Source organism: Hippopotamus amphibius, chromosome 15 (genome assembly GCF_030028045.1).
Source record: "Hippopotamus amphibius kiboko isolate mHipAmp2 chromosome 15, mHipAmp2.hap2, whole genome shotgun sequence".
NCBI classification, from domain to species: domain Eukaryota; kingdom Metazoa; phylum Chordata; class Mammalia; order Artiodactyla; family Hippopotamidae; genus Hippopotamus; species Hippopotamus amphibius.
Window position 1 is genome coordinate 58,382,617 of NC_080200.1, and position 26,721 is coordinate 58,409,337.

Sequence of the window (26,721 nt, forward strand, 5' to 3'; positions counted from 1 at the left end):
CCATTTTCACAACGGTTTTATATATATGGCCAGCATCTGAATATGCAATTTCTTTCTCTTCCACTTTGCATATATATACTTAGGCATTTATAGACTAAAACACATTTCATCATAAATCACCCTTCTTTTGTCTCTCATTCATATTGTAGCATATATGTAATTTATATATACACACATAAATATTTTTCTGAAAATAGATTATTACCATACATTTTATTTCATCAGGTAACATAAAATTTCAGGTAAACAATGGGGGTGCAGCATTTCTTAGGACTGAGGACTAATACTCCAAGTCACACATTTCACATTTGTACAGAGCCTAGAAAGAATTCCTTATAAATATTTCCTCTGAGCTTTACTCCTTATGATGTGCATAAGTCAGGAAATGTACACCAGAGCGAAGACTTGGTAAACATGTGCCAGAAGGATACAGATCAGAAGGTGTGGCAGAAGCTGACAGCTGCTTCCCCCAAGTCCACTTGCCCCTCCTCGACAGCCAAACCCCACCGTCAGGAACAGCAACACTCTAGCTATAAAGCTGCATTTCCTAGCCTCGCTTACAAACAGGAGTAGCTAATATAACAAAAGTAAGAAATGCTGAATGGGGCTTCCAGGAAAGCTGTCTAGGAGGCTGAGCATGCTCGCTTCCCCTTGCCTCTTTCTCCTCCCTGCTGCCAAGAACTCGGTGAAGATGGCTGGAGCTTCAGCAGCTACTGATGACCTTTAGGCAACCTTAACGATGGCAGCCCACCTGCTAAAAGAGGCAAAGCAAAAAGACAAAAGGATTCAGAGATCCTCTCACTAACAGCTATCACAGCAGCCCTGGAACGCAAGCCCTGGGACTTCCCCACTGGCAAAATTAAACCTCTATCTTAAGCCATTGTTTCAGATCTTAAATCACAATACAAAATGACAAATGGGTTCCCAGCCCTTACCAAGTTTCCAAAGGCATCCATGTAACACCATTAATATTCTACTACTGAGAATAAATAAATAATCTGAGCAACTCATCTTTTTTGGGTGGCTCTGCAACTGTCTGACAGAGCTTGAGAGCAGGTATCATTACTGGGTTTAGAACATGCCTACTCATGGTGGAGGGGGTGGTGAGGAATGACTGAGTACGTGACACAATCACCTTAATACAGGGGAACACATTAAGCAAAGCTCTGCTTTCTGGGAACTCCTAAGCAGGGATTAAACTGTCTCTGTTGTGCCACTGCTGGTACTGTCATCTGGGGGTAGAGGGTGTGACAGCAGAAGCAGCTAGAAAAATCTCGGGCAAGAGAACACCTGCTGCACCAAACCCAGACCCCATGGAACTCCAAACGCACGTTCACCAATTCTCCAATAAAGCTTTCAGAAATAATTCTACTTTATCTCAGTGTAGCTTTCACAGATTTGTGATTTAAAAGGTATTATTTAACACCTTTTAAGCACATGAAGGATACCATATATAAATTTTAGTAACTTTTAGCAAAATGTCTTTGTCTTTATTAAGGACTTTTAAATGGTATAGAATAACCAGAAGAAAATTAATGAAATAAAAAATTGAAAACAGCAGTCAAATTATTCATATATAATTTACTAAAATAATTAATATACATAAGTTTATGGTATATGATACAGTTCTGAATTTCCTAACTATAGAACCAGGTAAATTAATTTACTTAAGTTATATGTTTTGTCTAAAAACATGTTTTTAGTTTTCAGACAGTCAAACCCTGCCCCATAAAGGGACCATAGCTGTAAAAAAAGAAAATCAACCTTTACTATCAAAAAGCAGGACTTTTTTGAAAAGATCAAATTGGCTCATTTTTTTCACATTCTGCTCTTTGTTTTTCTTGAAACACAGTGCTTGGGGATCTGAAGGGCAATGGAAGTTACATTTTACAAAGAATAACATTTCATAAATATATGAAATAATGCGCTCTAATACCTACACGAGTTAAGAAAAATGCAAGTGCTAAATAAAGCAAAAAAGGGGAGTCCAAGTTTAAAATTTTACCACTTCACAGGCATGTCTGTTCCTCATGTTTAAGAGGAAACTTAACTGTTTAAAATCAAGGACAATGGTCTTGGTCTTGATTGTTTAATTTTAATCAAAACTGCATGTAAGATCTGTAACTTGGATTCCTGTGTACCACCCTCCAAAGAGTTCCACCAGACCTCACAGAGGGCTTGCCTGTTCTTATTTCCCGTACGTGGGTCTCTACATTTTCCACTAAACCAGCTTAGAGCTCAGAGTCTCCGGCAGGAATCCTCTTCACTCGCACACAGACTTGCTGCTCTGATCTACAGAAAGAGATTGGCACCTGGAGATTATTGCTCGAGGTTGCAAAAACCACCACCTGAGGACCAGGTATGACCTGTGATAGGTCTGAATGCAGTGCTGTATCAGATCTAACAGTGCTAGGACAGTTTTCCCAAGATATGACCAATGCAGGGAAAATACATGAACTGCATAAAGGCACAGCTGGAAATGACTATACTCAGCAGGTCATAAAGAAACGGTGGTCCTTCTTTAAAACTTTTACGCATCAACTCAAACCTGCATCACCTACTTTGCTTCCTTCGCAGGGCGTGGCTCGCCGTGGCCTGTAGGGCACCCTCCATGCTGAGCCTGGGAACGTTTCACCCTCCATGTTGAGCCCCACTACCCTCTCCAATAATCGCAAAGTTATTCTCAAGTCCAGGTGCTAAGAAAGCAGGAACGAGTGACGTAGGGTAACGTGTGAGCATCCAGCGTATTTTGCAGTTGTGGTCGACACCCCTCAGCCAAAGAGGTGAACACTTTGTCTTCGAGTCAGGAGCGTACACCTGTCTTCAGATGGTTCTGCAAAGCAGCTGCTGCCTCTAATACTGGGCCATGACCTTCTGAAAGGCCACGTGCTGGCCTTCCACACCCCAGGGAGGCCACCCAACACCCTTGCCTTCAGAGGCTAGGGTTCCCCTCTGAGATTGTTTTCTTCAGGCAAAGCTCTTAGGATGGAACTCTGAAACCCTATTTCCATTTCTTCCAGCTATTAGATTTCTTACTCAAAACCAGATCAGCCCAACCATATATGGCTCGCTGACACCTCCGCTTGGGATCCTCAGAAAGCGAAAACTAAAACAGGACCCAGACAGGAACCTGCAGGCACAGCCCAGCCGGTTAACTCAGCTGTGTGCAGAGAACACGCGTGTCCTGTGGATTCCACATGGGCTGGACTTCTGTTGTTCTTTTATTTCAGGCCCTTGCAAGGCCTGGAGTGTGGGGGTGCGGAGAGCATCCCCAGGATGGTCTGCTGGCTCTGGTCCTGTGCCCAACGCTGACTACGGCACCCACACATCTATAGACATGCTGCAATACTTAATGAGGCTTGAAATAACTGCTCTGCAGAAGCTGCCCCATAGCCAGGCAGGCAAGCTGTCAAACATCGCAGATAGGATTTTAGTGTGTTTACTATCGAGGTGACTCATTGTGCTGTTTGCTTTTCTTTTAAGCTAATAACACTCATCGTGCCATCACCCGCTTGTACAGCTCCTTAAAAAAGGAGCTCGACCAGCTCTGCAGGCAGCAAATCAGTCCCTTCCACGAGGTCCTGCTGAAGTGTGCAGAAAGTTAAACTGAGCAATCTGTTAAACTGACATTTTAACACTTGCTAAATTGAGAAGCTGATGCAGAAACTAAACCCTGAAATCACACCAGATCAGGATGGGCCGCAGTGGATGTGGCATTTCACCTTCTCTGCTCCAAGAATCACCACCCGTGGCTGCTGTGGCGAAGACTGTGGGCAGGTGGGTGGGCGCTCAGGACATAGTCTCACGTCACTATTCAAATGGCTGGGGTTTAGGTGTACAGAGGGCAAGGGCATACTGTCCTGAGATAAAAATCACGCTATGAATTTAGCTTGCTGAGAAAGTAGTTGATAAGTTTGCCTAAAATAAACCGTTGACAACAACTACTCTCTGTGCTGTTTCTAAAACTACAGCTTATCCCAGACGCTTCCACTGCTTGCCTCTCCTGTGATCAGCTACATCAGACAGCGTCAGACCTACACCTGGCGAGCCGGAGCAAGCGAATATTTACGAGGCACCGGGATGCTCCTGTTGCTACAACACACACAGGAACACGGGACGGGTCTAATTAAAGCACAGAAAAGCAGGTGTTTGTGTCTTGGGGGAAGAAAATGCTGGGAAGCAGAAACTGAAGACACTATTAAAAACAACTGTAGAAGGAAGGAAGAGGGAAGGAGGGAGAGAGGGAGGGAAGCGGGAGGGAAAGGAAAGGAGAAGTAGGTGAGAGCAAAAGGAAGCACAAGCCCTGCTTGCAAACACTCCTCTTCCTGTGACCTGCGCCCACCGCGGGGCAGCAATAAATTTCTGTGGGAGGAAGGCCTCCCGGGCAGGCCCGCGGCTCTTGAGAACTAGGCAGGGCATGTCTCTCGGTGGGTGGGCTGCAAAGCATCTGCATCAGAGTCCCTGGATCACTTGGGAAACCTACTAAAAACGGAGATTCACTGTCTCTGGGGGTGGCGTATGAGAAGCTGCACTTACAACCAGCGTGCTCAGGTTAGAAAACCACTGATTTAGGAAAAGAAGAAAATCACTGGAAAGACAAAAGTGAACCTTCCTCTCCCACCTTCCTTCCCCCTCCCCTCCTAGCACGGAGGCAATGTTGCCCAGGGTCTGCATCAATGAGGGTGGAGGTGCCAAGGTGACCCCATGCCGGGCTCTCTAAGGAAGTGGGCACTGGGGGTGGGCCGAGGCCAGGGGGCATGACGGGGAGACTGAGAAGATTGAGCAAAGGCACTTGTTGAACAAATAAGTTAACATACTGAGGATAAAAGCAATCAGGTTTCTTGCCATCTGAGAGGGGATTTATAAACACAGAAAGGGAAAGGCTGGTATTGGATTAGAAATGGAAGTGCCAGTATGAACACGTGCAGTTTTAAAACACGCACAGACACAGCAATAGTTGCAGATGTAACGTGGATGGATGGATGGATGGTATCTACATATACGTGCTTCCTGACTCAGCTCAGACAGCCGAGAAGCACTGACACCCCACCTGCCAAACGTGGACAATTTAGGCATCGAAACAGAGGACTGGATTATAAGCCATGGACTATAATAGGATTTCACAGATTTACACTGAAATAATAAATAAATAAATAGGGAAGAAAGGAAATAAAGTCCTTTCTACAGCAGAAGGTCATCTAATGAATATAGAGGGAAGATGGAAATAGGTGCCCACCATCAGATGGCATCACAGTGGAGCTGGCATGGCCAGGAATCACCAGGGATGCTAAGGCCATGAGAAGAAGTCTGATGAGGCACAGAAATCGTGTTACATCAGTATATCTCCCCACAACATGCTCATTCAAGACGAATTTTTAAATGGTGATTTTATGCTGGAGAAACCTTACAGACACCCACCTCACCAGGCGGTCAAGGTTAACACCATCCGTTGTGGAGGGGTCAGCATCCTGTGCCCCAGCTGTGACACTCGGCCCCGTCAGCCCCCCAGGAAAACCACATGGGAGGGAGGTTGAGGGCCATCCTGCAGAAGGAAAGGCCTGAACTCTAAGACTGTCAAAGACACAGGCAGAGAAAGACTAGAGAACGTGCCAGTGTGAAGGAGGCCGGTGAGACACGTCCACTAATGCCCTGCATGCCACTGGGCTGGAAAAGAGAGAGATGTAGCTGGGATAGGGAAACAAAGATGGTCCGAGGGCAGGATGGTCGTTTGTACCAACGGTGATGTGACTGATGGCTGGAAGGAACCGGGGGGAGAGGACAGAGCAAACAGCTGGCCAATCTGGTCAAGGCAACGGGGCGCTCTCTGTTCTCACACGTTTCAGTCTGGGAAGCTGTCTACTTGCCATCAACCATTGTAAAATCTAATGAAACTACACCATAGGTAAACCTAAGTTCCCACGTTAGGATGCCCCATTTTATAGAAGGCAGTGGAAACGGTAAGACAATTCTGTTCTTTGCTAAAAGTGCCAAGCGGCAGCGGGCAGGCTGAATGGCCACCAGGCTGGAGGAGGAGACTGGTCAGTACCGGCTGAGTCTGAGGTAAGGCCCGTAAGCAAAGGCTGTAGCCCAGTCCTGCCAATCACCTTGTGTGTGAGCTATTCAATCCCACAGTAATCTGGAAGCTACCACTGCAACTGAAAAGCTGCTCCCAAGAAAATCATTAATAAGTAGAAGAGGGAAGGCCTAGTTATACCAGGGATAACAGGATCATCCGTTCGTTTTCTACATTACAGGTCAAAGCTGGACGACGCATGCAGACGGTACACTGGGGGGAAGAACTTAATGCTTTCTGGAGCTCGCACATCCCTCATGAATCACTGCGATTAAAAAACTACAGATATGTTCAATTTTCACTTTCACTATTAAAAAAGCTATCACTTATTTATACAGTTCCTAGTAAACTAAATAACCAAATTAGCTAATAAACACTGGATGCAAAATTAAGAAACATAATACAGAGCTAACTATTTTTTAATTGCATGACAACTTAAAATAGTATTAAAAACAGAACATGTTAAGTAAAGACGTGTCCAGGGAAACAAATACGTAGACATCAACTTTCACGGGCAGGCGATCTGACCACATTCTGCAGCAAATATTGCCGTGCAACACACGTCCATTTAATTCGCCCGTGGACACGGCAGATGGCAGGGTCAGGAGGCCTGGGCCCAAGGACATGAGACTGACGGCTGTTTGGTGAAACAGCACGTGTCAGGCTGAAAAGCAAATGGCCAACACCTTTGGCAGGTGTGGACGTGGCTCAAATCAAGGAAGGTCTGGATTTAAACATGGAGCTGGATTTATTCCTTGGTAGCGAGGGGGTGGGTCCAGGACCCCCCATGGATACCAAAATCAGTGGATGCTCAGGTCTCTTGTAAAACAGTGTAGAACAGTTGGCCCCACGTATCGACAACGCAGACCCTCAGATACAGAGGGCTGACTGTATTTCCTAAACATCTGCTCGGTGCTCAGTCCTCTGCCGGGTGGTTTGAGACATCTTCTTACTGGAGTCTCACAGTGAGCTTTCCTAGCAGCATACATATTACAGATGCTCACCAGAGATGTAGAAAGCAGGCACGCACAGAGCTCCTACCCACTCAGCACTCACCTCCAGGAACTTAACCAGTACCATAAAGGCAGGCTGGTCGGAAGGGCCAGCTGACCGCAACGTGGACAAGAGTGACATGCCTGGACGTATGTGTACTGTTGTCGTCACTGCTCTAGCACAGCGGCGGCTGAGAACACACAGGCGGCCTGCCTGGGTGCAGTCCCGGCTCAGCCTCCTACAGCTGCTGACCACGCACAAGTCACTTCACCTCTGTGCCGCGCTTTCCTCATCTGTAACAGCGGGTTAGTAAGAGTCCCTGCCCCAGAGGTGCAGACATTAAATCAGTGATTATATAACGTCCTTACAACAAAGCCTGGCACGAAGGCGGCAGAAAATAAAGCAGGGATATGTTAAATGATTAATTTATAGTAATAAAGAAAACACTCCACTTAGATTTCTAAAACAGCAAGTGGCTTTACACACTTGAAAAAACAGTGTGGGCTCTGAAATACAGAACAGGAGGCTGCATTAGGTTTCCCTTTTTTCTAGAAAGTTTCATTCAGGAAGAGTAGACTGAGTTTGACTAGACTGAACAGCACACAAAATACTACTTCCTAAATACATGTAGTCAAGAAAATTAAAATTTCATTTATTTTAGCAGATAACAATCTAAGCACTCTAAAGAAAATCTGTAAATGTCACAGGGCCATGAAGAGTTTGCTCTCTGGTCCTCCTGTTTCACTCACTAGCCCTCACCCCTAACTGGAGTTCAAAAGTTACAATGAAACTGCAGTTCAACTTGTAAGTTTCTCTGAGGCTAGCCAAAGCGGGGATTTTTTCAGCTTTCAGCCCCATGACACAAAAATAGGGTTGCTTTACAAGTGAAGTAAACTGCCCACTCACCTCGGAGTAAGCAAGGGTGATGTGCTCATATATTCCCTGGTGGTGATGAATGGCGTCCTCCAGGTCCTGCAGCTCGGAGGGAAGGTCCACCTCTCCACAGGCTTTGCACCATGAGTCCACGTTGCTCATATACTGGGATGACATTTAAAAAAAAAAAAAAAAAAAAAGGCATTATGTCTACCAACAGTAAACGATATTGAGAAGTAGCTATTTTTTAACATGGTTTTGAAATAAGGGTGGTTGAGAGAGTGTCTAAGAACAGAACATGGTTAAGTCTCCACTTCAAATGGCATTGATGTGAGTTCTCAATCCAGATTCCTGGATTCTGTGCCCCGCCCCAGCTTAGGTTCTGGTAGAACTGCCGCTGGGCCCAGGAGCCTGCATTTGAAATGATGGCCTCGTGTGACTCTGTGGTCACTCCTGGGAGCACCTGTGCCCTGCATCAGCTGTCTGGGGCATCCTGGTTCATTCTCCCACTGCACGTTTGAATCCGAGTTTCCATCTGCTCTGCGTGGCTAGCCAGGGAGCGCACAGACGCCTCGTCCACCTGCCCCTCTCAGCCTCCTGCTACTCCTGGAGCTGTAACCCAGCCCTCCTGCTTTCCTCTTCCATTAAAACAGCAGTGCAAGATTCCTGAAATCATCCACCTATCGTTAGGAAGAGCAGAGGGTCCATTTGTCTACCTTTCCAAAAGCAAATACACACAGGAATTAAAGGAGACCAAGCGAAGGGGGCCGAAACCCCTCACCCGTGCCCACTGAATGGAGGCCGCAGAATCACTGGGCTCTTCCCACTGTGCACGTAAGCGAGAAGAGTCTGGGCTGCAGGCTGCTGTCCTGGGCCGCTGATGCTCATCTGTCCTCGGCCTTCTCCACTGCCACCCCCACATCCCAGGACTCATCAACAGCTGAGAAATCACTGCCCAATTTCCCAGGGAGATGCTATCGGCATCCATCACAGCTAAGCCTCAGAGGCAAGCAGCAGAAGGCCCAAATAAAGACGCGAATTCAATTACGCAAACAGACATCGACACACTTTCCTGGGTTTCACTTCTTTTACTCTAGTTGCTCGCAGTCTTTCTACTTAGCAGGGAATGCAGAGGGTGACTATTTAAAACAGAGTGACCTGTCAGAAAAGAAACGTGCTATAATTATCTTAAAATATATTTAAGAATAACCTTCCAGGTGCATATGACACTTTTAGGAACTTAAAATAGACAAGTAATCTGAGTAATAACTGTTTATATAAATCCCTTTATTATTAATGTATTCACCCAGAAAAATATCTGTATGCAAATCCCAGGGCTCGAAACCAATTCACAGGGCACCGAGTGTCATCTGATAGCATGTGGGGTCTGATGGTCTCAAACATGACTAAACCAACGCAGGCCCAGGGGAAGGTCCTCACTACCCTCCCCTACGGTCCCTCCTAACATCACCGCGGCAACGGAAGTAGTAATAAAATTGCTTTATACCCCTCCCCCTCCGATGTATATACGTATGACGACTTACGCGTATTTCTAAGCATTTCTTGGATGGAGTGTTCTACAAATGCCAATTAGGTCAAGTTGATGATTGTAAGTATTCCTGATCTCTATTTCACTCCATCTTCTTTCATTACTGCATTTAACGCCGACTATGAAATTACTGTAAACCTTTTTCAAATACGAAATTGACTGAGGTTAACCATCATCATTAATAAATCACCAGGTCAAGTCAGCAATTAATTGCTCCTGCACACTGGCCACTACAAACACCCAAAACAAACCAGAGCTGAGCATATTCTTAAGAATAGGTTAAAATGCTTCTGATGTAACAAGGTGAAAACAAGTTTTGGTTATACAATACTTCACAACAAGCAGAAGTGTCAAACTAATATACTACCGTATCAGAAAGACCGCTAAAATATTCAACCCCAATTTCTGAAGCTATCAGTAAAGAGAAACATTTGAGCAGTTTTATGTATGCCTGTAGTTACTTAACTTACTCATAATTTCTTGAAGTATCCTGTGAAGTATCGATTATATTTACCTGCAAAAACACAGCCCAGTTCTAAGAACACAGGGCAGAATAGCTTATAACACAGAAATCTTGTGGAAAAAGGACTCTGCACATCTAAATTCATTGGGTTAAAATATCCCAATGACAAATAAACCTGGCTATGGTTTTAGAGGGACTCTTGCACAAGCACAATTTTTGTCTTTTATTTATGAGAGAGCAACCCTCGACTCTAAAGGGCAAGCTCCAGGCCCTGAATGCTTGCTGAAAGGCTCAACACCCAAAGGAGATCTGAACCAGAGCAGCAATCCCCATCCGGAGAGCCGAGGAAGAGGATGTTATCAGGCATTCCACAAAGAAAAAGCATCCTATAATCAAGTTTGGTATCAAAGTTCAACAGGTACCTATAGAATAGAACCTCCTAGAACCTATTAATATAATGTGCCCTGTGAATATGGGAGGGGACACTTGTTTAAAAACCTCTGTGATCACTCTACCACATCCCCCCTACACACACACACACACACACACACACACACACACCCTCTTCCCAACTTGACAAATACAGCTTGGGCTTGGAACGCCAGGGGAAGGTCCAGCAGAGAGCCTGACACTTCCTGAAGGACAAGAGAAAGTGGCTGCCATACTCTAGTGAGATCGGAGCACCAGCTGAATCTCTGATGCTTTAAATGGTCAACTGTGGACTGAAATATGTGAACACACAGCATCTGGGCAGACTGGGGGTAGAGGCAGGAGAGTGTGAGGGAATTCCAAGCTTCTCTGAATTCAATCCAGGAGGCGGCCTCAGAGCTGGGGATTCTGGTGCTCTGCAGAATGGTCTAGCGCTGCTGAGTAGAAGACGATTGGAGGCTGGGCCAGCCGGTGTGCAAAAGTGAGGCAGGCAGACGAGGTAAGAGTGATTAATAAATAAGCTTTAACAGGAGAGCCTGAATAGTTAACTAGTGGGCTTATTTTCAGAAACATTTATTCCACTGCCCTCCATCTGCTGAGAGCGAGGGCTTCCAATTTGCTGGGATCGTCCCGTCTAGTGAATCTCACGCCCACCAGGAGTTCCTGTTGGAGCATCAGCTGAGCAGAGGTGGATAGCCTGATTCAGGAGACAAGGGAAAGAAACTTCCCAGAATGTAAATGTATGAAATACTTATTTAGAGGGATTTTCTCCTCTCTGGAAAAATTAAGACTGGTTGAATTCTATATACAAGGGTGAGTCAAAAATTATCCGCACTCTGCCTGTAGAATTTATTTTAAATAACCTTTAGAAAAGACAAATACATCATTTTTTGACATACTCTCCTTGCTTTTCAATACACTTTGTCCATCTGTCAAGAAGCTTTTGTATTCCCTCATTTAAAAAGGTTTCAGGCTGAGCTGTAAGCCATGAATGCACCGCTGTCTTCACTTCTCCATCAGAAGTGAATCTTCATCCTCATAGGGCTGCTTTCAGCGGACCAAACAGGTGAAAGTCCAATGGAGCAAGATCAGGACTATAGGGAGGATGCTTTAACACCTCAAAAGGAAGTTTTTGCAGAGAGTCGACAGTGCAGGCAGAAGTGTGCGGACATGCACACCCTCAGATCACAAAAAAACGAATCACTGCATGCTGCCCTTCTTTCGTGCAAATCACAGGTGGGGCATCCATTTTTGCTCTCACCACAGTTACAAATGAACTGATGGAATGCATTCACACCTGCACAGCAGTGACTGGGCAGACAGTAGCCTTGAATGGAAGCACTGATAAGACGGTGTGGCCAACAGAAGTTTTAATATAACCGGAGTGTGGATAATTTTTGACTCACCCTCATATATAATACATATATGAATTCAAGCTTCAGAGTTTCCTTTCTTATTTCTAATTTCCTCATTTTCTGCTTTCATTTCTAGGAAATATTACCCTACTTTTTCTTTTTCTTTCATCATTTCTACTCCCTGAGTATTAATAAACACACTCCCTCTCTCGGTTCCTTTAAGGGAGAGGGGCTCCCTTCTCCACCCAGCAAAACCACCGGAGGGATGAGTGTTTTCCACTTGTGAATCCAGATCTGACGGCTCCAACAGAGTAACCTGGAGAAGAAAGGTTCAGTCTGAACCAAAATATGCCAGTGATCATTCTAAGTACCTTACACCTATTCTCATTAGTACCTTTTTCATATATATACACATACACACACACGTATATATATTTTAATTTCTTTCTATTAAACAAGAATCTTGTTTGTTTTACTACAAGCCAAGAATTAGATATGTTTTTAATAAAGTGAAATGACATTAAAATGGAAACAATTACATGTATACTATTTGCCTTAAAAACTCAAAAGGGAATACTGAAGCAGTATTCATAATACTTTTTTCTAAATTTCAACCCAGACTTAGGATAAAATTATCCAGATGATAAGTATGATACATTCACAGTTAATGTTACTTCTAAAATTGTTTATGGAATGTGAAATTTTATAAGAAAATAAATGTAAGTGCTTTGTTTGTGAAATAGTGTGCTGCCATGTCAGGAAAAAAAAGACTTGCCTAGACTTCGAAGAAAGTCCCAACTTGGGCAAATCACTCCCCAAACAGAACATAAGGGTATTAATACCATCAGTCCCATGCACTTCACCAGGCTGATTTAAGGATGGAATGAGATTTTGTGTTAAAGGGATCTGCACATTTCAAAATACAAATCTTGGTTGTTACTTTGTTTTTGGCTATTATCAGATTATAGAGGCCCTTACAGTCATGGATAAAACGAGGTGATCAGATTCATGGTTCACTCTGAAGGTAAACCTCTATCAGCACTAACAGAACTTCTGCAGTGATGGAAACACATATCTGTGCTACTGAGGCCACGAGCCACCAGCCACATGCTGCTACTCAGCATCTGAAATGTGGATACTGTAACTAAGGAGGTGAAGTTTAATTCTATTTTTAAATTATTTTATTAATAAAATTTAAGTAACTTCAATAGCCACGTGTGGTGACTGGCTACCATACTGGACAGTGCAGCTCTAGCAATTTTTTTAAATAGTGAAACTTGGAGATTTTAGGATGTAGTAAAATCAAATCACTTTAATTCTTGATTTACAAAAAGGTAATTCTAACAATTTTGCTATGAAGCTTCTTAATATTGAAATAAAGGGATATAACACATGACCCAAAAAGTGGAGGCTGGAAACATAAACACCGTCAACCTGTAAAATCACTAGCCCTGTGGTTGCGTCTTCAGATCTGCACACTGGTGTTCTGACGCTGTGCACACCCTCACTGGGGTTGCAGGTGGGAGAGAATAAATGGCCCAGCCGTCTCTGGAAGCACAGTCTACGAAACATCATTCTCATCCAGTTTTAACCTCAAGGTTTATGTTTATAAAACCACAAGCAAATACCAACACAAGAACACCCACAGAGACAGAGGAGTAGGCTGGGCGCACCGCACATGCCCCTACAAAGCCGAACTGTCATCGTTCCAGGGAGGCTGCTTCCTTCAGAAACACCATTAACCACAGGGTCACAGAGCTGAGCCCTATGTCACCCTAATCAGATATAAATCCTTAGTGAGAACTCTAGATGAGGGTCAAAGACACGGCTATGATGGAACCTGAATCTATGATGTCCAAGTTCTGGTCCTTTCTCTGTTGAGTTTATGAAAACAGCTTAACCATAATTAGAAGGCAGAGCATTTAAAAAGAGGAAACAAAGTTGATCTATTCAGAGATCCCTCTCCTGGGAAAAGGGAAACTACTCAGTAGGTGTGATCAGCTTCTCTGCGTCTCCATCTCAGTGAAGGAGAAGATAACACATTACACTTGTACTTGAGGGCAAGGAAACACTTTCGGAAGCCGTCCTAAGGTCCCGGCCACACATTTCAGTTGCCAGGTGCAGGCCGCACTGCCTCGGTCAGGGCACTTGAGAGATGCTGGCCTTTCTCACCAGCCCAGTCTGTCCCTAAGGTCATACTTGGCACGTTCTCTGGCCACTGATACGCACAGAGACCGCGAGCACTGTTAGAGCTCAGGCAGGATCCCGTGAAATTCGGTTCAACAACGTATTCATCTGGTTGTGTTTCCTTCAAATCCGTAAATTACAGCCATCATTTTATCCAAATAAAAACACCCCAGGCTCTTCCAACTTTGCTGCATGCCTAAAATTTTTTATAATAAAACATTGGGGGGGAAAGCACCCCATGGCACCCACATTCCTACATTATTTTCAGGCAGTTCAGAGCAGCAATTAATCACCTGGGTTTATTTGCCATTCTGAAACCCGCCACGGTTAGGGAGATTTTCCCTGTGTGCCACTATGCTCTGACTATCCATTATTCCCCCAGCAGCTTGTCCTGTTTCAAATTTATTCACGTCATCTTTATGGACCTTTCTAGGGGCCCACATGCAGCTCACACGCCTCCACGCCCCGGGAGTGGCTACAGCCCCACTAGGTTACATGATGGCACGTGGGCGGGTGGCACGCACTCTTCTCCCACGCACGATCGTGTCCAGGGAACCACACACCACAACCCTGACAGCGACAGGGACCAGAGGGGGCCACAGAGAAGTGCAGACAGTGCTCTTTTACGCTGAAGGGGGCGGCTGTTACTTTAAAACACACTGTTTCTGAGAGGAGGCTTTGTTTCTCCTTTACCACGGAAACTACCTAAACACACACAGTCAGCAGAAAGATCTGACCACTGAAACCTGCGTGTCCCTCCGTACAGCTTTCCCATGAGACTACCGAGATTCCTTCCTTTCTATCCCACTCTGCTTCTTCTCCCGCGTCACACATTCAAGGTTTCTAGTGCTGAGATCACGCGTAATGAGCACCTTGCGCGATGTTCCGGCTGCCTCGCCGAGACGCCAGGCAAGCTGGGGCCTGGACCCTCCCTTGTTGCCTTCGCTCCTCAACGGAGACTGTTCGTAGATTAAAGGGATACTATTTCCTTCTCAGAAACATCAGTGCAAATCCCCATGAATGTCAGTTATCCACCCCCCCCCCCCCCGCCCACTAACTATCCCTGAGGAAGCTCCACCAGCGTTCTTCCTTTAAATGAAGGCAACCATCTACCTCCTCCCCATGTGTCTTCCTAGCGGCTAGAAGTTCCTGCACTTCCTTCCTACACATCTTGAAAAGGTGTTTCACCACCCAGGCTTCCACCAGTAGCATCTGAGTCATGATTCCCTTTCCTCTAGCTGCTTTCCAAGTGTGCTCACGGAAGCGGCTGTGCCCGCGTGTGGGTGCGTGGAGCGTGCCAAGGACACACACCACACGCTACCTCTGAGGTAAGGCACTGTGAGCAGCACGTCAGCAGGTGAAGCCGATGCAAGGCCCGATCCCATGCGAATAACCTAACAGTTGTGAGGGACACAGGAATCCACACCCCAAAGCCACTTTCCCTGGGGAGGCTGAGAACCCACACCTGCCCTCTCCCGCCCCCCCGCAGCCAGGGTGTGGGCAGGCACCTCCCTCCTGGCCCAGGGACTGTGGGGAAGCCCTGAAAAGTGACAGGACACGACACCATCCTGCAGGCGTGGGACACCTGGTAGAGGGGCCGGCGCTGGCAGCGGCGGCACATGCCTGTCATTGCAGGGGGATGGCCAGGCCCAGCCAGAAGTCCCAGCCCTGAAACCACCGTGGCTGGAACTCCCTATACTTTGCAGCTCCCTGTACTGTGAGAAAAACAAACCTCCGATGTCTAAACCTGAGAGTCAGGTTTTCTGTTACTTGCTGGTCAAGTGTCCTAAATGGAATTCTCAAGTGATGAGGAGGAGGAAGAGGAGCAGGAGGAGGGCAGGAGGGGATACAGAACAGCAGGGGTCACTTACGAGTCCCTACTGTGTACCAGGCCCTGTGCAAGGCACCTAATACGAATGATCTCATTTACACCATAAGACAGCCCCTCGAGTTCATACTCGTATCTCCACTTTACAAATGAGGAAAGCAGGAAACGAGGAGCTGGAAGAGCGCACAGCGGGGCTGAGGGGCTCAGCACAGCCGTGGACCTCCCAGCGCCAGCATCCTCCAAGGCTCTGCCGCGCGCACAAGGCGCTGCAGGAGGAGGAGGGCGGGGGTCGCAGGCACTGACCTTCTCGGCCTTCTGGTGGAAGACGGACGACATGTCCAGCAAGGTGCTGCGCTCGTCCAGGGCGGCCGCGAACGCCTTCCACTCCTGCTCCAGCTGGTTGGCGATCTGCTTGATCTGCTGGGAAGCGTAGTGACCCGACTCCACCAGGCGGTTGGCCACCGACATGATGCGGTTTATGTTCACGTACACATTCTGCGAAGGGGCGGAAAGGGGGGCAGGTCAGGGGAAGGCGCACCGGGCCGTCTTTCCAGGAAGCGCCCGCTTTCTGGAGCCGCCTGCAGACTTAGAACTTACATTTTAACGGCCGAGTCAGCTGGGGGTAACAGGACATATGTTTTGCTGTTTGGATTTCCATCAACCCTAGGTACCGGCTTCAGTTTCTGTTTTTAAAACTGCAAAATTACAGACCAGTCGACTAGCTGGGAGGGATACTGTCCGGCACGGAGCGGTCGCACACAGACGTGGGTCACACACGTGCCCTGTGACTCGCTGCTTGGCCTCAAGTCCTGACGAGGGTGCAGATGGCGAGGAGTCGCCAGGGACTGTGGGAACCCACCCCTGCAGTTTGTAACTAGAACCCAGAAACTACAAGCTATGTACTTAGCAACCAGAGGCGATTTTATGTGAAAACAAGCTCTCCTTTCTGCATCAGCCCGTCTTCTTTCTGAGGCCGACAGAAAATCTCCTGTAAGCAGATCTACTTTCGCCAGGAATACGAAGTGGGGCACGAACACAGCAATGCTGTGTTCAAACTTTACACCACGTTTTTCCACTGTGCTGAACTCTCTCCCTTCAAGTCCACTAGTCCACTGCAAAATAAGGGTGTAAGGCTTTCAAAAAAAAAAAAAAAAAAAAAAAAGGCATTTTTTTTCTTGCAAAAGCAGTTCTCACCATGTTATTTCCCTTCCCACCTTTAATCTTCTTTAACAGCCACGTTACAGCAAAGGCAGGGCGGGGAAAGCACACTTTCAACAAACCCCAGGCTGCAGCTCATTGTGCATTCATTACTGATTATTTCTGCGACGCATCACACGCTGCAGCTCAAGGTGGGTCTCCGCAGATGGCAGACTCACCTTTGGCTCCTCCCACTCTTGCCCGTAAATCAAATCTAATTACCCCACCTGCCCAAACTCCTCTACAGTTTTCCTCCCTTCTCCCCTTCCTGCCGTGGTCCCCTGGGCCAACCTCCCACTGCCTCACACTTGGACCCCACACGAGCCTTGTCACTGTCACCTCGTCTGCAGCCCACCCAAGTAAATGTCCTGGGGAACGTGCGTGTCATTCTCTCCGTACCTTCATTTACTCGTTCCTCTCCTGCATTTCTGACCCAAACCTAAACGAGGTGGAGTCGCCTTTATATGGGTTTCAAGAGCCACAGACTCCAGGCTCCGAGGTACTTTTCTGGGCTGCAGGCTCAAATCGGCTACCACACATCCAGGTGTCCGCAGCGGCAGGGAGGGGGCACTCTGTGAGGCTGTGACAGTCAGTCAAGGCCACAATCCGTGGGGAACTGGCCTCACGGCCTCGTGTGGCATTAACGCTCTAAATAGCATCCTCTAAGTCAAGAGCAATGCCTCCCCTCTCACACACATTCTCTCTCTCTAGTGACAGGAGACCCAATTCACTAGGTTTTGCTTTCTCTGTATCCTTGAAGAGGAAAGTCTACCCAACAGGTCTGCTGGGAAGAGCACCGCAGATGCCGTCTGCGGTCAGCATCCAGAGGAGAGCTACCCGTTCGCACGGCTCCATCTCAGGGCCCCTGGAGGGGAGTCCTTCCCACCTCGATGCTGTCTCAGGGCCCTGAATTACTTCCCTCTCCTCAAGCAGACTGTGCTCCACACGTAACGTGCTGCTCCATGCTTTATGCCTCGTGCACCCCTCTATCACCTCCCGCAGGAGGAAGGAGCCACGTGGCACACAACCCAAACGAGCATGTACACAGCACGTACACAAACACGAACACGTCAGAAGTGCCTCCACCTAGACTCTTATCATCTCAGCCTTTAAACACACCTGTGATAGGAGAAGGAGCACGATTGTTGCTCTCCCTTAAAATGCTTTCTTAAAAGATTATTATCAACTTTGCTTACCGGTCTCTAGTACTTTCATTTTGTCCAAAAATATTTAAAATGCTGTAGATAGCACAAGAGAGGGCTGAAAGTTAACAGGCCCCAGTTCTGCACAAATAAATGTCCTAGACAGATACTAAGGACTCGGGGAGATGTTGAGAACTGGGGCTGGTAGGCCTGGGAAGTGCTCCCAACAGCTGTCACCCTGCAGTGCACAGGGCACCACATCCTTTTTTCATTAAAAGTTTTACTTAGAGAAGTGACCGAAGTGTATCACAGAAAAATAGAAAACATATTCAAACCTAAAAAAAAAAATTACCCATACTTTTACGTTTCTTACTTACCATAATGGACTAAAAAGACTAACAGTATTTTTTTTTTTTTTTTTTAATTTTTTTTTTAACAGTATTTTTAATTCGATGGTGACATCACTGACAGTAGCTACCATTTACCGAGTACTTACTTTGTGTTCAGCACTCTGCTTGGTGTCCGACACACACAGAGTAAGGAAAATAACGTAACACTGCGTTAGGGAGGTTATCCCCACTTTAGAGATCAGGAAACCGAGGCTCAAAGAGGTTAAACAGACTGCCCAAGGTCCCAGGGTAACCAAGAGAGTCAGAATTAAAAACCTCCATGTTCGCAGCCCCTGCCCGTCCTCCCCACATGCCTCCTCTTCTGCTGACTCCTAAATGTGTCACGCGTAATGCTGGCGGAGGAGAGGACCCTTCCTGGTCTAGTTTTTATACAATATATTTTAACATTTCAAGCGTTTAAAGTGTGTGATGTAGTGAGCTGAATGTACCTTTCGCCATCAGTTGAAGTTGCAGAATATTCTGAAAAATTGATAGGAATTTTTTAGGAAGAAATTCTTCTAAGATGCTTCCCCCAAAGGCCCACATTTGCATTCTCCTTGTCTATGCTCAGGTGGAATCATTGAACCCCCGAATTCTCTTATCTCAAACTCAAGAACAATATCACACTTTTGGGATAATGTCTATTACAAACATTTTATCACTGAGTCTTATCTCTGAAACTACCCAAAGTGGAGCCCCTGGGGAACTGAACTTGAATTACATAGCATCTTTCTGAACTAATTTAAACAAGGACTCCGTCTTCGTATCGTCTCCAAGCTCTTTAACACACGTTACAAAGCTAAGAGGGTTAATTCTCGTAAGTCTGGCTCAACGTCCACACCAAAACTCTGTCTCTAAAGTGGAAATTTCTAGAATAACTCTCTACAGAAGTAACCACATGTCCTACAGAACAACATACAGCTTTATTTTAGTAACTCCGAAAATGTAATAAAAGTGTTACTTAAAATTCATCGTTGGGTTCTTTTGAGGTTTCTTTGCACTGTGGTCTTACAGTGACCCCTGTCTAATCACAAAAGGTCAAAGGCATCAAAGGGGATCCAAAGGATTCCAGGCACAGGTGACGTCCAGACCCCAGTCCTTCCGCTCAGCGCGGGAAGAACACTCACGTCTGAGGAGACCCGGAGGATGCCCTTGGGGTGAGCAGCAGGCTGCCTTACTTCTTCATCGTGAAGGGCGGGCAGCAAATTGACAGTGGGTTGGTTCGGAAGACTCACTTGGCCTCTGAAAAGCTCTTCCAGAGCCCCACAGGCTCCTAAGAGGTACAGCACAGAAGCCAGCATCCAAACCATGCATGTGGAACCGGCAAAGTGACTGGTTCAAGTTCACTGGTTTGCTTGTTTTCGCTTTTGTGGGCTTAAAATTTAAAATGAGCTACTTAAACACAGCTACCACAGAGAATTTCCCACACCTGGAGGTCAGCTGCCACCATCGAATGGTCAGAAGGCCCTGCATGGGCTCCTGGCAGTGAGCTGGGAATGATCTATGTAAATACCTCCCGTTTGTTAAAATACTTTCACAGGCATGATCCCTCTGTTCCCTCAGTATCTTACCATGCAGTTCATGGCAAAGTGGTTGTGCTGTGTCTGAAGCTCCATTGCATGAGGATGGCTGGTCCCGATCTCAGTGTAGCTGTTCAGAAACAGGCCCTTGTTGTGTGTGACCCAGTCAAACATCTACCGGAAGGAAAAAAGACAGCCTGGAATCACTCCAGAAAAAGAAATGACTGACACCGGCCCAGGAAAGGGACCAAACCAAGAAAGGGCAGCACCCTCCCTCTGACTACCTCTCAGGAGCTGGAGCCCAGGAGATTCTTGACTTCTAACAAGTCAGCAGTTCTGAACTTGCAGGAGCTATACAAAAGTCTTATCTAATGTGTTCCTTTGACAGATGAGGGATTACGGAGCAGATACATAAAGAGAGGTGTTCAAATCCCCCAGGCTAATTAAAACTCTGATCTTCTGACTCTCAACCCAGTCTCTCTGCTATACTGAACTACATAATCAGCCACACTGCTCTTCAATTAAAGACCCGTTAGGTGAAATTACAAACTTACAGGTTTCTGGATGGGTTTTGCTTTGCCCACAGATACTGACAGCAATTCCAAAGACTAAAAGATTACGCTCTTTAGCGCAAGAATTAAAAAAAAAAAAAAAAAAAATCCCTGTGCAAATGCAAACAATAAAATTTACCGTAAAAATAAAAAGAAATGGGGGAAAACTTTAACAATGACATCTCTCTCAAGATTCAACACAGATGCTACCTGGAAAAGGATGTTAATTTCATGTTTCCAGGAAAACATTTAAGGAAGAAGAAATGATTATCAATTAGCACTGCTTCCATGATGTGAACCAGAACCCCAGAGGCAGTCACCTGTTCGTCTAGTAACTGAAAGGAAGATTTTCTAGTGTCTCTGACAAGGCACTACAGGTGAACCTTGAACAACATGGGTTTGAACTGCAGGGTCTACTCATTTGCAGGTATTTTTCAATAAACGAGTACCTATAGTTTCATTTTACACATCTTTAAATTAACTACGTTTGGAGAAAAGTTGTGTTCAACTAGAAACCACAGTATATGGAATCCAAAGAACTAGACTTGGAGTCCTGATTCTATCCAAACTGTTTCAGCTTCCTGTCCTTGGGTGAGTCATTCATCAATTCCTTTGTTTTGGAGGCAGAGAGCAGTCTGTGGATTTCCAACTGTATGAAGTGTCAGCACCCCAACCCCCATGCTGTTCAAGGGTCAACTGTACTTTAAACATAAACAGAGGTTAAAAGCTTACCAAATAATAGTACTGGACCGTCACCTTTCAAAAGGTCCTTTTGTATCAAAGATTTTTAATGTGGTTTTTTTACCTTTACTCTACAAAATATATTCCTGTCCATGAAAAAAAAAAATCAGTGAGCTTAAATTAACAGGGATCAATTCACCCACGTTCACGGCTTGCAACACGGTCCTCTAAACAAGTGTCCTGTATTCACACAGCTGAGAGTGATAGGAGCTCACTTTGCCCAGTTGGTTTGACAGGAGCACAATAAGAAAACATGAAACCATAAGTGATTACTGCCTCTATTTCCCAGAAGCTATTACTTTTAATGTATTATTCATCTTTTATTGTAAAAACATACTCAATAACAGATCTGAAGGGTATTTTCTCACTGGCTTTTATAAGTGGAAGAGCAGTTATTAGAAAAATACACACACAATTATCGCTTTCAGTAACATATCCTACAAAATTTTCACTCTTTTAATTGAAAATATTCTTATAGGCATTCTAAACCGAACTATCAGGAAATGTTTCCGGAAGAGCGCTGGACTGCCCAACGAGCAGCACTGGAAAGCGCACGGAGGGGAGGTCTCTGAACCGACACTGCTGGTCTCTCATCTGTGCCCTGCGACTAGCTTACCCCTCACCAGCCCCTTTTCCTGCCCCCTCTCCTGACCAAACCAGCCTCAGCTGCTGAGACCCAGCCATCCAGGAAGCCTCCCTCCGTGTCGCACGTTGGCATCCCGCCCCCATCTTTTACCTTCTCAGCATCCTGTTCAAACAGCCTCAGCTGAAAGCACTGGTCCAGCTTCAGCTTCCTCACGTGCCACATCTGGTGCAGGTGCTGCCGCGTCGAGTGCAGCCTGTCCAGCATGGCGGACACCTTGGGTAAGAGGCTCTGCAGGTCTGCGTTGCCTGAGCCCGAGTTCTTTTTGGGAAAGCTGTCGCTGCTCTGAATCCTCTGCAGCAGCTTCTGCCCCTCTAAATCCAAGTCCTCTATGGGGGCCTTAATCACCTTCTTCTTCAGCTGCGAATGTTCCTCGATCATGCTCCGAGCCCCCTCCAGATCCTGCGGCAACTCCTTCTTGGCCAGGATGTCCTGAAGCTCCTCCAGCCGAGACAGCATGTGGGTTGCGTTGCTAATGTAGTCTTCAAAAGCAACTCGGATTTCAATCCATTCTTCGTGGTTGTATTCCAGGCAGCCGTCAAACTCGGGCGTTAGCTGAGAAGGATCAACTACTTTGGTAAGGCCTTCTAAAGAGACCATATTTGTCTTAAGGGGAAAAAAAATCACGTATGAGAAGATGAACCAATCTTACACGGTCTTATCATAATGCAGTTTGCAATGCTTAATCACAGATTTTCAAACTTAAAGCAAGTAATCCATTTATAGAAAACATAACATACCTTGTTCTGGCCCCACAAAAACAAATGTAAATGAAAGAAGCATTAGTACAGTCAGTGAACGACAAATCCATTAGAGCAACACATGTATGTTAGTTGGAATACCTACAATTATAGAATCATATGAATTTCAGGACAGCTAAAGAAATCAGATTTCTTTCCAAGAATGTAGACATTAACCCACTGTCTTAGGCACATTAGAATAGGAATGGCTTTTTAAAAATTTAGAAAATACACAAGGGTTATTAGCAAAAAGCTGGCAGAAGCTCTTCTCAACAAGTTGGGGAGGGAATGTCTCATTCACTGCAGTCATCGGCAGTGATGCTGAGCAGTACAGTGTTGTGCATTATCTACTGCATTCCAGTCTAAGAGGCGAAGTTTTAGTCAGTTACAACCTCAGCAAGAAACCTTCATCTCACCCTATCAGAAGGTGACACAGAGTTAATATCAGTGTTATGCCTCAAGGGAAACATAGTGGGGCGGGGGTTTAAATATGAAGACAAAGGAAAAGGGAAAAGACCTGCGGCCTAGAACCAAAAGATAAAACAGAGAAAGTCTCGTTTAGCCCCACCTCTGTCACCTCCACCCTTAAAGAAACCGAGAACGGCACCTCCGTGCTTTCCGGCATAAGAAATGGCATAAGGCAGCGGAGCGAGAAAGAGGGGCGGCTCCTAGTCCAGCACTTTTGCCTGAAGTGTGACTTGTAGGTCCATCCCTGTCTCATCTGCCCAGACTTTAATAGCGTCCACGGAGACAATCACTTTACAGACAGAAGCTGGTGATCATGTACAGACAGGTTCAATAGAAAAACCAATGCAGGAAATGTTAAAGGCCCAGAGGGAGAGGTCACAATTAGACCTGCATACATTATACCACCAAACCGTTATTTCTGCTTAAAACGTGTGTCATTAAACACAGCACACTTTACATTCTGCGGCAAGAAAATAACTAATATCCAACCATCTGTCCTTCAAAATCACATCTTCTCGTGTGTGACGATAAAGGCTTACTGGTTTCACCTTTCACCTAAACCTCTTGAGTGTAGTTTCAAATTCAGATTCAAACTAAATTCAGATTTCAGGTTGAAAATCAGTACCACGGATCAAAATATTAAAATGCAAGTAATGTACCCGTGAAAAGACGTTGAAAACTGTAACATGAAACATAAAGCATAAGAATTAACATTGTGTGGTATGTTTAATACTATTATTCTTGTTGACCTTAAAATATGTGAATATATTTGGCCAAAGTGGCTAGAAGCAGCGATCTATTCAACTAAAAATTATAATTTATTGTTAGAAAATATTTAAATTTTACTACAGATTACGGCATGAATCAAGTTTCCAGCGGGCCAGAATACCTTCTCCCCCTAACCTTCCGGTGAAACCAACTGCATCGAAGCCCTGTCAGAGCCCTGGTAGCTTAAGGAGAGAAGGTTCTTTCTAGGGGAAAGGCGAGTAAGTCAGCGGGCTGAGGTTTGTTTTTCACACACGGTCTGAAAGGCAGTGGCCTTGTGTGCTAACTGAACCCAGGGCCCCTCGTAGGTTCTAAAGGAACCTCTCCCTTTTCATGAAAGACCTGATGTGTGAACGACAAGGCAGACTGTTCTCTCCAGCATCGGAGACACGATGATAAGTCAGTCTCTCCCACACATTCTCCTCAGGAAATGTGAAGCTGGGCACTTCCCCTAACACTGCCGTATTTCCAAGGCTGAGGTAACGATGAGGACCCCGAAGCCACCGAAAGCCACTCGCGCTAAACAGTAAAGCTGTTTTACCCAGTGAAATAAAAGGAAACAGGCTTGTCTTTGCAAGGCACATGCCTTACACCTCAGCAGTCCCATCACCCAGAAACAAGATGCCTGTAACCTAAACCCTCCATGGGCTGGGAGCACCCACTGGGATAAGGGGATAAACAAGCCTAACTGTGTTATGTTACACAATAACTAATTTTACATCACACACACGTCAGATATGCAGTTCTTGTTGGATGTGTGCTTTTTAAAAATCTATAACCAGGTTAAAATGACGACAGAAAAGCTTTTAATAAACCACACCTACTGGTTTAGTTGGTCTGGCTACACAGGGAAGTTACCTCAAATTCAAATTTAGAACTGCCAAAATTAGTCCTCTGTTTCTGCCAAAAGTTGTCTGGTTTGATTATCAGCGCAACGTGAATGCAGCAGGGGAAGGACTCCTGTAATATCTTCAGCAGAGGCTTGATCGAGTCCCACTTGGACCCACGCATGTCCACGATCACCGTGAATCCTCGCTTGCAGACTTCTTCACTACAGAAAAAGAAAAGACAGGTTGAAACAACGCAACTCTCGCCACTTCTGGTCCAAGTCCTGCTGGGGGAGGCCGACTCTGCTTCCGTCACCCTGCTGCCCGTGGGCACCTCCCTCCACCCACTGCCTGGCACTCGTGTCCAGGCAGCTGGCGGACGCGGAATCATTACACAAAAAGCTGAGGTCCTCACCCTCCCTGGTACCTTAACAGAGTAGGCTGACTACACACGCACAGAGTTCAACCTCAGAAACCGTCCAGATTTTTCTCTTGTGTCCACCGTTTTGCATCTTGCCTTCTCTTTAGGAGAAAAGCAATGACCATCCTGCCCATTTCTCTGGTCTTTTGTGCATTAACTGATCACACATGCTGTCTAGTAACTATTAGGGCCAAGGTCCTGGGTGAGCACTAATGGGGGACAGAACCCCAGCAGCACGTGCAGAGCCGTGAATGGCAGTCACCCCGGACTCCAGGATCGCGGGAGCTGATACCACCCCCCACCAGCCTGCTGGCGACTGCGGGAGCTTTTGAATGCCCCGGTTTATTCCCTTTAACTTGTCCCAGGATCCTGAGTTGCCTCAGAGGTTCTCAGGTGTGGTCCACCAGTCCCTGGGGATCCTTGGCACCCTGGAGCGGGATCTGTGGGGTAAAAGCTAGTAATGCTGAGACTTGTTTATCTTTTCCAGCCAGTTGCACTGAGGGTGCCCAGCCCATGATGGACACTGTTGGCTCTTAGCACAAGTCATGGCAGTGCTAGAAGCCATGTATTCTTCCTCTCCACATTCTAGCTGTTAAAACAAACAAAATAGCCAGTTTCTCTTAAGAATGTCCTCAATGAAGAAATAAAAATTATTTCTTTATTAAATCCCAACCTCTGAGTACATGGGAAATACATCACATCTGCAATAAAGAAAAACAAAAGTCAAAGTGTTCATCAACATGGGTTAAAAATCCACAGTCTCCCCTCACACCACATACAAAAATAAACTCAAAATAGTTTAAGGACTTAAATGTAAGACATGACACCATAAAACTCCTAGAAGGGAACACAGGCAAAACACTCCCTGACATAAACTGCAGCAATATTTTCTTAGATCAATCCCCCAAGGCAAAAGAAACAAAACCAAAACTAAACAAATGGGACCTAACCCAACTTAAAAGCTTTTCCACAGCAAAGAAAACCATCAACAAAACAAAAAGACAACCTACAGAATATCAGCAAATGATGTGACTGATGGGGTTAACATTCAAAATATACAAACAGCTCATGCAGCTCAATATAAAAAAACAAACAACCCAATCAAAAACCGGGCAGAAGACCCAAATAGACATCTCTCCAAAGAAGACATACAGATGGCCAACTGGCACATGAAAAGATGCTCAACATTGCTAACTGTTAGAGAAATGCAAATCAAAACTACAATGAGGTATCACCTCAGACCACGCAAAATGGCCATCATCAAAAATTCTACAAACAATAAATGCTGGAGAGGGTGTGCAGAAAAGGGAACCCTCCTACACCGTTGGTGGGAATGTAAGTTCGTGCAGCCACTATGGAGAACAGTATGGAGGTTTCACAAAAAACTAAAAATAGAGCTACCATATGATCCAGCAATCCCACTCCTGGGCATATATCCAGACCAAAAATTAAAATTCTAATTAAAAAATATACATGCACCCCAATGTTCATAACAGCACAATTAACAACAGCCAAGACATGGAAGTAACCCAAGTGACCATCAACAGACAACTGGGTTAAGAAGATA

The 26,721-nt window shown here is 45.6% G+C and overlaps 1 protein-coding gene across 2 annotated transcripts in view; it reads right to left on the minus strand.

Annotated features, from left to right (window-relative positions):
- Positions 1-26,721, minus strand: part of TRIO (trio Rho guanine nucleotide exchange factor) — a 340,281-nt gene that overhangs the window by 178,546 nt on the left and 135,014 nt on the right. For both annotated transcript variants that reach the window (XM_057708158.1, XM_057708157.1), the window contains exons 4-8: positions 24,765-24,957; positions 22,027-22,539; positions 20,050-20,172; positions 16,054-16,245; positions 7,973-8,104 (exon numbers count right to left, since the gene is read on the minus strand). In XM_057708158.1, coding sequence (XP_057564141.1) covers positions 7,973-8,104; positions 16,054-16,245; positions 20,050-20,172; positions 22,027-22,539; positions 24,765-24,957 — 1,153 coding nt within the window. The remainder of the gene's footprint in view (positions 1-7,972; positions 8,105-16,053; positions 16,246-20,049; positions 20,173-22,026; positions 22,540-24,764; positions 24,958-26,721) is intronic.